General features: G+C 35.5%; 1 protein-coding gene across 1 annotated transcript; it reads left to right on the top strand.

Annotated features, from left to right (window-relative positions):
* Positions 1-4,470: 4,470 nt before the first annotated feature.
* LOC113752340 (RNA demethylase ALKBH10B) lies at positions 4,471-12,267 on the top strand. The gene is made up of 8 exons (XM_027296457.1): positions 4,471-5,587; positions 7,107-7,175; positions 7,532-7,644; positions 7,750-7,867; positions 10,217-10,336; positions 10,458-10,570; positions 10,660-10,814; positions 11,217-12,267. Exons 1-8 carry the CDS (start codon positions 4,945-4,947, stop codon positions 11,932-11,934), a joined length of 2,049 nt encoding a protein of 682 aa, XP_027152258.1. The 5' UTR covers positions 4,471-4,944; the 3' UTR covers positions 11,935-12,267.
* The last annotated feature ends 1,173 nt before the right edge of the window (positions 12,268-13,440 follow it).

The following is a 13,440-nucleotide window of genomic DNA, read 5'->3' as shown; positions in this document are numbered from 1 at the left end:
GTGCTTTTGATGCTATACGTCATTATTTATAAAGATTCTTATAAATTATTAATATTCATCAATACAATCTTCGTATTAACTATAAAAATTAAATCTTTCACGAGAAAGTGATCCATCGCCATTGATTGACCAGCCGTGGTTTGGCTAGTCAAAGAATTGCCAATTCTGATTCGTAAGTTCCTTCAAGCTATTGCCCCCAGTATCTTGAAGGACAGTTTTTATTCAGGGTTAATCGCACTTTATCCCCTTTAAGTATGGACTATTTCTCAATTTACCTCCCAACGTTTGTTTTTTCACAGTTTACCCCCTCCGTCAGTCCAGCTAAGCAATTGCACCGTTAAAAACTACAAGATGTCAAAATTGCCATTGGAAGAGAGCCGTTTGTTTTGGCTGACTAAAATGTCCCTCAATGAGTTATAAAAAGGGATATCTGATGTTTTTAGCCTATTTTTTCTCTTTCATGCTTCCATCTAGTTGCAGCCTATTTTTTCTCTTTCATTTCAACAGATCCAACAGTTCCTAAAATTTTTCTTTGTCAACCAAAAGTATCATAAAAATGTCACAAAGTGCTTTAAATAACATTGAAAGATCGCCCCAAAAAATGTGTAGATATGGTAAAGAGGCACCATTGTGCACCTCTTGGACACTTGAAAATCCGGGAAGAAGATTTTACTGCAGCTCAAATTACAATGTAAGAATTTTTCATTAATAATCTGTTATTATTGTCTTTAATTTTGCTCTATACATGAATAAGTCAAAAAGAGTTTTAGACAGTTATATTTTCTTTTTATTCAGAATTGGCATGCATGTGGGCACTTTTCATGGGTAGATAGAGGAGAGAGAAAAGATTGAGGGAAAGTGGCTGATAGAGGAGAGAGAAAAGATGACCCATAATTAAAAAAGGTTTTGTACCTTTTATCTTCCGAATTTCTTTTTTTTTTTTTGTCCCATGTGCTAGATGGAGGGAAATTTCCCTCCTCCATTATTCTAGGGTAATTTTGGAAACTTTTCTTTATCCCTTTCACAAACCTAGAGATATGAATATTTTGGGTTGTTCATAATTTCTTAAGGGTATTACTGTCTTTTCATTATTCTGTTTATCTTCATTAGGGTTGGTCGTTAGTCTTTGGAATAAACTGTGGAAAAACAAATGTTGGGGGGTAAATTAAGAAATGGCTCATATGTAAAGGGGATAAAGTGCGATTAACCCTTTTATTCATGAAGACCACAAAGTCTTGACCAAAGTTCTTTATTGGGCCTATTCGCCCTTAAATTTAGCATAGATTGTCACATTTCAACATCTTGACAATGCCATTCAACACGGTTAAGAGCAAGTCCAACTCAATAGCCAAAACGGAAAAAATTATTATTTTTAATAAAATTTTGATTAATGTACAATGGTAGGATTGATAGCATTATACAAAAAATTGACAGCCTAACTATATTACTATCTAACCGCAATGGATCTTGTGTCTTACCCTTTATGTCATATTTTTTATTATATTATTATTTCCCCTTCATAAATATCATATCTTAATTTTGTTTTGTTTCCCTAAAATTCAACAACTATTAATTAAGTAATACACAAAATTTAACAAACTCAAAAAATCAAAATACATAAAAAAATGAGATTTTTTATGAATTTTTTGCTATATTTTTTTACTTTTCTATTATATATTACTTTTTTGAAACTATTGTATTTATTTTTTATTCAATTAATAGTTGTTGGATTTTAAGAAAATAAAAAAGAATTAAAACACAATATTTATGAAAGAAAAATTGCAATATAATAAAAAAGTAGACAGAAAGTGGCACATAAAATGGGACAAAAGATCTGTTGTGTTAACCAACTCACAAGTGATGAAAAGAATACTAGCGTATAATTACATTAAGCAACTCACATGTAGAAAATTTATTTTCCTTGGTCCTACATGTATCACATATAGAGAGTTATCTAACCCGATGTATTTCATTTTTCTCTTAAATATATTATTCATCAAAGTCCTCAACTTGAACCATTGTACTTTATTTGTCCTAAAATTGGCTGTCATTCCATTCTTCTTTTTCTTTTCTGATAATGAAAAATCACTTCAATTGAATTGAAAATACGCTTTAAGGGCACAAGAATTGGTCAGAGCTTCGATATATAGTAGCAAATATAATTGTTTGGATTGTTATTTTTCTTCAAAAATTTTTATGTTTTTTGTGAACATATTTCCGATCACCTTTATATCTCACATATATTAAATCGTTACAGTATACATTTCTATAAAAATTCCAAAAAATAGCAATCCAAACGAAACAATTTATGCTAACAAATTTTAAATAGTTGAATAATGAACATAACCGAATGAGTTACAAGATTCCTTTCCAAAAGGAATAGGGATTCTAAAATTTGTAGTAATTGAACCCCAAATTGGAAAGAAAATCCTTTGTTCCAATCACGACATTAATAAAATTGCTTGTTTGGATTTCTGTTTTATTCTGTAAAGGGAGGGATAATGGATATGAAAGACGTGTAGGACTGCGCCAACCAACGGACCAAACTATCATCCTTTGTCTTTGCTGAACCTTTGCCAGCTTATGAGGCCTAATATGAATTAGAAAAGTATTTATAGCAGTACTAATCCCTATCACTCGTAAATCAGCGCGGGCCTAACTAAGATTAGGCAAAATTTATTTCATGTTTGACCAAAAAGTAGTTGCCAGCTCCTCGCAACTATTTTTGGATAACAAGTAGTACCAAATTGTTAGTTTCATCAAAAGGGGAGGTTAGTAATAGAGTTTTAACTCTTAAACAAGCAACCCGTTTGGACGGTGATGGAGATTTAATTCTTAATCAAGTAATCCATCCGGATGGTAATCTTTTAAATTTTTTTTTAGAAAATTATACTTTAATGATGTAACGTAAGATAAAAAAGTGATCAAAAAATATATCATGAGAATATTTCAAAATTTTTCTACGAAACTATCAAATCCGAATTGGACCAAAAAGCAACTTTTGGCTTTTGTACTTCGCACTTAATACTTGGTTAAACAACAAAACGGCTTTTATAGTTTGCACTTAATCCTTGGTTAAACAACAAAACAATCGCCAAAAGTCAAAATTAGTACAGTTAATTGTCCAAGATTTTCCTCTCCCAGCTACAAAAGTAGCCGTGCACGCCTAGAATATTCCCCTCTCACGTGAAAGATTCATGATACTGCTACAACTATGCGTGTGCTGTATGGTATTTGAGCTAATCTCACCACACAGTATCTAAGGTGCAGTCTGGCACATGTAACCAGTAGGGATGGAACCATAAATTTTAATCTAAGTGGTTGAAATATATATACATGTATGAATTAATATTATATACATTATCAGTGTACAGATTTTTTTACATTAAAAGATATAAATATATGACGCATGAACAAAAAAATGAATTTAAATTTGAAAAGTGATGATGTGGCATTTATTTAAATCACTTGTGTAAAAAAAATCTTTACACTGACAGTGTATAAAAATTAATTCCTACGTAAAAACTTTCGAATCAACATAAAACTTTTTTAAAATTTTTGAGAGGGCAAATAGTTTAAAATACATAGAAACTTTTCAAAGTTTTCAAATATCTAAGAAATGAATATATATATATGTGTGTGTAACCCTCTCGTCCCTGTTCTGTCCCTTTTTTTGTATGCCCCGTTCCATCCTTGGTAACTAGTAGTATTTTAAATTAACTTTAAAAGTGATCAGATTAATTACTTGGAATCCATTTTTGTCATAGTTCATACCCTCAAAGGAAAAAAGGAATGCTTTTTAACATAATCACAAATATAGTAATTTTATGAGTAGTTCATTAATTTTTTTCACTGTTAAATTGCCAAACTGTTAGTAGTTTTAAATATAACATCCTAATTAGCAATACACGTCAAAAGAATGATGACAAAAAGTCCAAATGCGTAAATTACTCTACTTTATGCTATAGATTCATAAGTAATTGCCTTTTGAATTATGTAAGAGTTCTATAGCTAAAACTTTGTTTCTCAAGCAAGCTTTAGACTTTGAAAATTATTGGTTCCAATTTTATAGGGTTGAATTCCCTTTGTTATAATTGAATGAATTATTGACTCCACTTTCGAACATTATATTGTTGTTCAAGTCATAGGTACACAATTTGTATTTCCCCTCTATACACCCAAATTATTTTTCTCCAGAACAATTTACTATTCAATAAAAGTTCCTCATGATTATAGCAAAAACCAAATACTACAACAGCAAAATTAAATAAAAAGAAACCTAAAATTTCCCAATAAAGTAAAATTTAACAAAACAAAAGAAGAAACAAAAAGGGCAGAAGCAGCCAAGAAGGCAGCAGCAAGGTGCCACCAAGCTGCTCAAGGAGCCCACCAACCTCCATTTTGAGACTGTTCAGTACAAACTCCCAAGAGCTACCATTAAACCACCAATTGAAATTTTCTTTTAACAATCCCAATTTCTTTTGCAATTTTTCTCCTTCATTTTCCGCGTGCTCATTAAGCCAATTCTCCATCTTCCTCCTCTCTTTTCTTTCCTTGTTCTCAAACCTAGATCTTCAAACACACACTTCACACACTACAAAACACACACTAGGACGTATGTAGAGTTGTACAAACTTACGTCACTCTCATTTTCACTCTACCCCAGATCTAAAAACTAAAACCCCACTTCCCCATAAACAGTTTTTTCACACACAAAAACATACACAAAACACGCACATTTTCGCAAGAGCCATCAGAGTTTACTCCTTTCACTGATCTAAGACCAACCCTTTTCATATTTTTGCTTGTTTTACAATCCCTTTTCAACTTTCCTCCAGATCTGCTTCCAGCAATGAGTTAAAGAAATTTTTTGGAATTTTAGTTATAAGTGAAAGAACTGGTTTTTAACATTAATTTGACTGGTAGATTGATAGGTATAGTTGTATGTTGATGGCAATGCAATCTGGGAATGCGGTGGTGACGGAGAAAATGCACGGGGGAGGCGGCGGTGGTGGTGAGATGATGATGATGCAGCAGCAGCAGCAGGGGAGGGGGCAACAATGGTGGCATAATTATCAGCCTGCAGGGCAGCAGCATTTGGTGCAAATGGATGAGAGGGAGGGGTTTATGTTATGGTTAAGGGGAGAATTTGCAGCGGCGAATGCGATAATTGATGCATTGTGTCATCATCTGAGGGTGGTGGGAGAGCCAGGGGAGTATGATGGGGTGATTGGATGCATACAGCAAAGGAGGTGTAATTGGAATTCAGTTTTGCATATGCAGCAGTATTTTTCTGTGAATGAAGTGGCTTATGCTTTGCAGCAAGTGGGATGGAGGAGGAATCAGCCGCAGAGGGGGGGTTTTGAAGGGAGTGGTAAAGGGGGGAAAGAGTATAGGAGGGGTGGTGGTGGGAGAGGAGGGCAGAGATGGGAGGGGTTTAAAGAAGGGAAAGAAGGTCAACATGGGCAAAATTTGAGTAATAATGAAGGGACTCTAGTGAACGGTAAGGAAATGAATGTGAATGGGAATGAGAATTTGGAGAGTGGTGAGGGAAGAGTAGGGAATGGAAAGGTGGAGGAGAAGAAAGGTGAGTAATGGGAACTGAGAAATTAGAAAATAATTTGGTCACCTGCATATGATTTGTCAAAGAATAAGCTTATGCATTCCCAATGCGGTTTATGTGATTGTGATTTAGTGTTTGTGAAATAATGATTGGTTATATGGGATTGATATGCGTGTATCCTTTCTTATTCGATGAAGGGTTTTTGGTTGTTTTGCATTCATGAGTGTAGAGTGGTAATTAGTATTAGAATGTGGACCTATTTCCATTTCTGGCTAAATAACACGACAATAATGGTTTTGGATAACTTTTTATAATCAGTGAAATTGAGTTGCCATTTGTTGATAATGAGATATGGTTGAGTGGTTAATAAGTTTTAGCTGAATGGAAAGTTGTTATTTACTGTATGGAAGCTCTGTTTTTCTGTTTTTAAATATCAGAGTAGATCACAGATTCATAGTTTGCATGTACTCCTTTTGTATGAAATTTTCTTTTATTTTGTATTTATCTCTCTTTCCCTGTATGTTCGTAGCTGTTATCTCTTAGTGATTATGAAGCATAGTAGCCTTCACTCAACATTTACATTTGAAAGATGAGGTTAATTAATTTCCGGTGTCTTGATAAGATGCACTAACCTTGGCCTCATCCATGCAACAGAAGAGAACTGAAATCATGATCAATATAAGTACCTTCACAGTTTTGCTAGAAATGGCCTGGCAATAATTGTCATTTTCATCTTTATTTTCATTCATTTAGTTTTTCTTTTTGGATTATGCTTAGTTACTGGTATCAACACTGAAACTTACAAAGTCAAAGTGGTAATTTGATGACCTTTATTCTCTAATATATTTTACCTTTTTCATTTTTTTCGCCAGTAACTGGTAGTTTTGTGGATTTTTTTTAGCGTTACCATGTCTTCGGATAGAACTCTTGGTAGTCTTGCCTATAGTTATTAACTTAACAAAGCTGCACTTTTTCAAGGATTATTTGCATGTTGAGTATTCTTGAAGTCTAGAACATCTAGAGAATCCATTTTAGATTGAAATGCCTCTTGCTTTGTTTGCAATTCATGCTTCCTCAGATGGTGCATTGATGGTATGCTTTTACTGTTTTTCTTATTATAACTGCTAGCCGATAAATTTGCGTGATCTTCATAGCAGAAAATTACCTGCATTCTAAAAGTGACCCTTACTTTGCAGTAGATCTATTATTCGTTTGCCATTTTAACCTAGAATTAACACAACCAGATTATCTGTTATTGTCTTTGAAGGAATTCTGTTCATCAATTTGACAGAGGCTTACGTTTGGCAATTAATCTGCTATTTTTTTTGTTTGAATTTGCTTTAAGTGGCATAAGGTGAAAAGTGTGAATTCTTCTAATGTCATGCTATGGTTGGTGTATTTGCAGTAGCTTGTATCTGTTGCTATGCATAAAACTTGGACATAGATTTGAGATCCTCTTAAGTACTTTCTCTTACTGCATTTTCTTGTTAGGAAGTTTTCAACTAATACAGTACTAATATTTAGTTGCTTGGTATTGGGACAGAGGCAGTTGTCAAACCTGAAGTGGATAGTTCAGTTGAAGGCACAGGAAGCAGACAAGCAGTCTCCTCTGGTTAGTCGGAGCTTGAGGAGAAAATTTTAGATTATTGACATATTTCTAACTTGAAAGCTGCTTTCTGTTTGTGTTATTGCTGGTTCTTCCATATTTAATGTGGTCTGGAAACTCAGCTGCACTTGTTGTAGCAGTCACTTCAATTTTGAGTGAACATCTACATCCTAGCGCATAACTTTATTCCACTATTTGTTGTGCCTTTGATGTGCTTTGTGTTCTGGATGTATATGCATGTGTAAATGTTTTTGTGCTTCCTTGACTTCTTTTTCCTTCTTTCTCTGATGTATATTTGAGCATGACAAATAGATTTTAACGTCCTCTATTTGTTTTTTATTTTTTATTTTTTGGTGTTGAAGGTTCATGTAACATGGAAAATGAAACTCACTCTGAGCGCATACCACAACAAGAGCAGAACCTTACAGTTACTCCAAAAACATTTGTTGCTAATGAGACATTTGATGGAAAAATGGTAATTTTCTGCTCCCACTTTGCACTTGAGATTTTGGTTTGTCAAGATCTTAGTTTTTAATTGTTTAGCCTTGTTACAACTGACATGGGCCAGTCTCTGCTATAGGTTAATGTGGTTGATGGACTGAAACTATATGAAGAAATTTTTGATAACTCAGAAGTTTCAAAACTTGTTGCATTGGTAAATGACTTGAGAGTTGCTGGCAAAAGAGGACAGTTTCAGGGCAAGTTCCTTGTTTTCTTTAGTATTTAATTTCCCTGACTATTTGATTTTCAAAGTATGCAAAATTCAACACTAAAATAAACGTAAAAGTGTTCTATCATGCATTTATTCTTTTAGTATGTTCATGTAACGGATGGCATTAACTACTGAATTGTTAATTTACTCATGTTTTATCATCGTGTCCTTTTTATGGTTTGCATGATCTTTTTTCAGATTTGCATAGCATAGTATGTGTCAGTATATAATGTTAGCTGAAGGAATGCAGCACAAGCACTGGGACAATATTAGCCTAGTTGCTTCTTGTGTTACAGTTGCTTGTGTTGGGTCTCATCATGGAGTCTTTTTCCCTTTTGATGCTGGGACATTTGGGTCTTAATACACCAAATCTCAACACCTAAAAATGCAAAATGCAGCAGAAAACACTCCATTGAGGTCATTTTATTTGAGCTAACATTTCTTTTAAACCATCTTCAAGCTTTGTTGTGTTAAGGGATCTTGATGTCTCAAAACATAGTTCTTCATCCTTGATGCTATTGCAATTAAGAAACTAGAACTTCTCTAGATTTATATTTCAGGAACAAGATATGGGGAATTTCTTTAATCAACACTTTTAACAAAAGAAATTCAAGATCATTAGCATAGAAAATTTCATTTTTTTTTGCTTGGTTGTAATTTACATTTTCTCCTTTCTGATTGGAATAAAAAAAAGAAATTGCTCATAATCTAGATGACAGCATCTGTTCAACTAGAGAACAAGAGCTTGAGCTCTGGGATTGTGCTTCTGCAGCTGCCCTCAACCTCTAAAGACAATGCCACCTAACGTATAGCATGCTAATACTCTGTGATTATGCCTGTGCAATTGCACTCACTCTCAAGTCTCAATAGATAATGCAGTCCAGTGTATGGCATGCTATAACACTCTATTGATTTCTTGTATTGATTGCAATTTGATCATAGCACTCAATAATCCGCTTTTAGGAAGTTTCTTTTAAAAGCTGTACTTTGGATGGTTTAATTTATAAAACTCCCCTAATGATCAGTCAATCTGCTTCTGCTTTCAGGAAGTTTCTTTCGAAAGAGCAAACAACACTTTGGGTGTTTTGGCTATCACATTCTTAATGTCCAGTCCTTTCTTATAATCTTGTTCCTAATGAAAGTTTTTGAATAATGCTGAGTTGAAAGTTGTTTTCTCGTTTGCTGTGATAGTTTTTTTTTTTTGGGTTCACCTTTTTAGGAGAGGATTTGTCCAGTTGGTAAGTACATGCTGCATTATGCACGAGAAGTTTATTTGTTGTTGCATGTGAGATTGAGCTGAATAACATGGTTGTTGGTCATCCTGTACTTCTCACTGGTTACTATGACTTGTGGGACAAAATTTATGAGCGTGTTTCTTGTTCTTTGTATGAAAATAGTCTTAAGGATTAACGGGTGTAAACCTGAATATATTATAGTTTTCTTTCTTCCCCCCTCTTTTCATTTCCCTTTTTGAATGTGCTGAATCATTTGCTTAGGTGCAAGCTTCTTTGCATTTGTTTGTTATAAGAGATGGATCACAAGAAGCTTGGCCATACTGCAGCCAAAACTTACCTTCCACCCTACCTTTACCAAAAAAAAAAAAAATGAATGTACTACTTTCTTGCTTGATCATCATTTGCTACATGTTACAACTATGAGATCTGTTTATTCAATGTTGAACCTGATTGGAGGGTTTTTACTAACTTGATGACAGTGATAGCTGGACAGCACCTTAAACAAATCACCCCCCCGCGGGGGTTGTTGTGCTATGCTAGTCTACTTCATTTATTTATTTGTCAGATTATTTTGGTATGGTTGTAATAACTTCTTTTAATGAAAGGTGGATGGGTGACTTCATGACGACAATGTAACTGAAAATGGTCATTTCTTCATTTATTGTTCCCTTTTGGACTTGTAATAGTTCTGTGATGACACAAGTAGTTATGTTGTTAGTGCCATAAACCTGGTTTCTGGTTGATGGTTTTTGGTGCTTCTTTTGTCAATGTAAAGATCTTGGCTTTGTTGATTGTGTAAACTAAAGTTGCATTCAAATTTTGATTTTTTTTTTTGTTTTTGCTTTGAAAATGTAGTGGAAGGATATGCACTATTGCATTAGTTGCTGAAGGTTTATAGGACATACTGTAGACTAGTACAATGCTTCGTCAAAAAAGTAAAGTAGTGCTTTGTCATAACAATGCTCATGAGAAATTATGTCCTATTTTTCAGTTGATGATGCCAGTTGTAGCATTATGGACCAGTGTTCTTGTACTTTCCAAGTTTGACAGCCTGCATATACAATTTCTTGATTTCTCATTTCTTGTTTGACAAGAAGCAGGACAAACATTTGTGGTCTCTAGGAGACCCATGAAGGGTCACGGCAGGGAAATGATTCAATTTGGCCTGCCCATTGCTGATGCACCCCCTGAAGATGAGGCTTCATCAGGGACCTCTAAAGGCATGTCCATATTGGTCAACTAATACCAGTTGTGAAACAATATGTTTTGCTTTAGCTGTTACAATGAGAATTTATATCATGACTCTTAGATATCTTAATTGAACTAAAGATTAATTTGCAGATCGGAAAATGGAACCAATCCCTAGCTTGTTTGAAGATATTATTGAACGTTTGGTTGCCTTGCAAGTTGTTAGTGTGAAGCCAGACTCTTGCATCGTTGACATATTCAATGAGGTTTGAACTTATTATTTTCCTTTCAAAAAATATGTGAGATTTGGACACTCCTATGTAGAATCTTCGACTTATTTCTTGTTTAATTGCAGGGTGATCACTCACAGCCACATACATGGCCTCATTGGTTCGGAAGGCCAGTGTGTGTTCTGTTCTTGACAGATTGTGAAATGACATTTGGCAAGATAATTGGGATAGATCATCCAGGGGATTACAGAGGATCCTTGAGACTTTCGCTTACACCTGGGTACTGCTCTTACCCCTGTTAATTTTGTTTCTCATATATTCCATTTGCTGTCGTGATAAGTTCATTGGGATTCTTTTCATTTATTCTTCCTGTTGGGGTTTGTCTTTTCCTTGGAGCTTTGAGTTTTGCTGCAACATTGTTTTTTGGGAATTTGTTGTTCATTTGCAAGTTGGGATGCATTAACTTACCAGTATTTTCTTTTATGTGATGGGAACCTGTCTGACAATTACAGATTGATCAATACTTAGCCACTCTTATGTGATACTTTTAGTTTCTTGGTAGGAATCACTATTAGAGTTTCATTGCCAGCTTATAGTCTTGCATCTTCTGATCCTAGAATTAACTGTGCTTTGAACTTTTGATGTGTTAATCTATTAACTTTCTAGCATGAAAATGTTGTAGATCCCTGATGCTACTTGACGGAAGATCCTCGGATTTTGCCAGACATGCAATCCCCTCCATCCGGAAACAGCGTATTCTTGTCACCTTAACAAAGTCACTGCCAAAGAAGATTACATCCAGTGATGCTCAACGTTTTCCTTCCTCGGCTCCAGTTCCTTCTCACTGGGTTCCACCTCCAAGCAGGTCACCTAATCATATTCGGCATCCTGTCGGCCCAAAGCCTTTTGGTCCAGTGCCCACAAATGGTGTATTGCCAGCTCCACCTGCTCGTCCACCATTACCACCTCCAAATGGCATCCAACCAATTTTTGTCCCTGCTGCAGTTGCCCCAGCCATACCTTTTCCTGCACCTGTTGCTCTGCCTCCCGCTACTGCTGCATGGCCAGCAGCCCCTCCAAGGCACCCCCCTCCTCGCTTGCCAGTCCCTGGCACTGGAGTTTTTCTTCCTCCATCTGGTTCTGGTAATTCAGCAAATCAATCCAGTGTATCCACCCCAGCAACTGAAAATGCTAATATGGAGGCATCGTCCCTTGCAGAAAAGGACGAAAGGGAGGGGAATTCAAAAGTTGACAATGCTTCTCCAAAAGTTGCAGTCAGTGAAAAGGTGGAACAGCAAGAATGCAACGGGAGCACCGATGAAATTGATGGCAAGAAATCAATAGGGAAGGAAGAGCAGCATGACAGTGTTGATTTGAAGGCAACCGGGGGATCAGTGTAGAGTTAAGAGAAAACAAGGAGGAGCTGGCGGTGAAGATGCACATTTTGGGAGAAGTGTAGGCTCGAAAATATAGTTGAGTTTTGAAGCAAATGTAAAGAGCGGCAAAATTGATACTTACACTTTTCACACCTACAGCAGGGCATGGGGAAAGGTGTTAATCTGGTCTTTTGTCTAATGCCTCTGCTTGCTGCTGCTTTTTTGTTGTGTCTATACTATATGGATTCTTAAAGAGTATTTATTAGCTAGGGGACTAGTTCACACAATTTCAAAGTAGTTCCATCTCCTAGACACTTTTCTAGGCTCTAACGAGTACAATATCTGATCTTGCTTCCACACTCTTGAGCAACCATCTCTCCCACACTCATTCACACAATTCTGTCTAATGGCCTTTTGGTGGTCAATTTAAATTGTTGCCTGTTTGGGCAAACAGGGGAGGGAAGAAATATAGTAGCTTTCAAGCCTGGATTGCCAAGATCCACAAACTCTGAAAGGTGAATGCTAATGAAGAATGTTTTTGGAGTCTCTCGGTTTTAGCACCCTGGCTGGGATAGTTTCTTGACTTCTATCACTAGAAGTAAACAGGGGGGAGAGAGCAAACAATTTTCAAGAATAGTTTTGAATAAAAAGAGATGAGTACAATGACAAAGTAAATTTTGCTTTGCATTATATAGGGTTAATTGCAGTTTCCTCTCCTAAACTATCACAGTATTACCAAAACTTTGGTCCCTGCACTTTCGAATTTTAGCACTTAGATACCTAGAACTTACAATTTTTAGCACGTACACTCCAATTAAAACAATTCCGGCAGAGTGAAACGACTTGCAGCCGGCCATGTATTTATGAAAGGACACTTTCAACACTTGGAAGTTTTTGTCGGCCATGTGTTTATAAGAGGACACTTCCACTTTCAACCGTTGGAATTTTTTGTCCCTGAAGTTACAGCTAGCTTTTGTGAGAGAAGTGAACTCTTTTGTGGGAGACAAGAGCGAAAACTAATGAATCACATAGGGAGAAAAAAAAAAAAGAGAGTACGAGAAAGTAGTTTGGTGTAAAGGGGATGATGATTTTTAGTGAAAAAGGAAGCAAAAGAAAATGGCAATAGACTTCTCAGGATATTGTTGAAAATTCAAATTAGTCTACTTTGGGTTTTTTTTTTTTTAATAGTTCACACTAAATATGAGTGCATATCAGTCACAAGCACTCTTTTTTCTATTGGTGTCATCTTAAATGAAATTGTGCTAGAAATTATAAGTTTAAGGTGATTAAGTACAAAAATTCAATCATTGGGATTAGTTCAGTGATCAGGAGAAGGTTCTTAGAGTTCTCTTCACTGTTAAGTTTACGATTCGAATTTTAAATTTGACAGTTGAGGGTGAGAACGGGGAAGGATGGGGAGGGGATCAAGGGTAAAAGGAAAAAGGTACAAAATTTCAAAGTTTGGATAGGGGTGAAAACTGTGATTAGCCCTAGCAAAAAGATAAATATTACTTTTACAAACTTGGATCC

The sequence above is a fragment of the Coffea eugenioides genome, chromosome 11, assembly GCF_003713205.1.
Source record: "Coffea eugenioides isolate CCC68of chromosome 11, Ceug_1.0, whole genome shotgun sequence".
In the NCBI taxonomy this organism is placed as follows: domain Eukaryota; kingdom Viridiplantae; phylum Streptophyta; class Magnoliopsida; order Gentianales; family Rubiaceae; genus Coffea; species Coffea eugenioides.
This window is presented reverse-complemented; position numbering and strand designations above follow the sequence as displayed.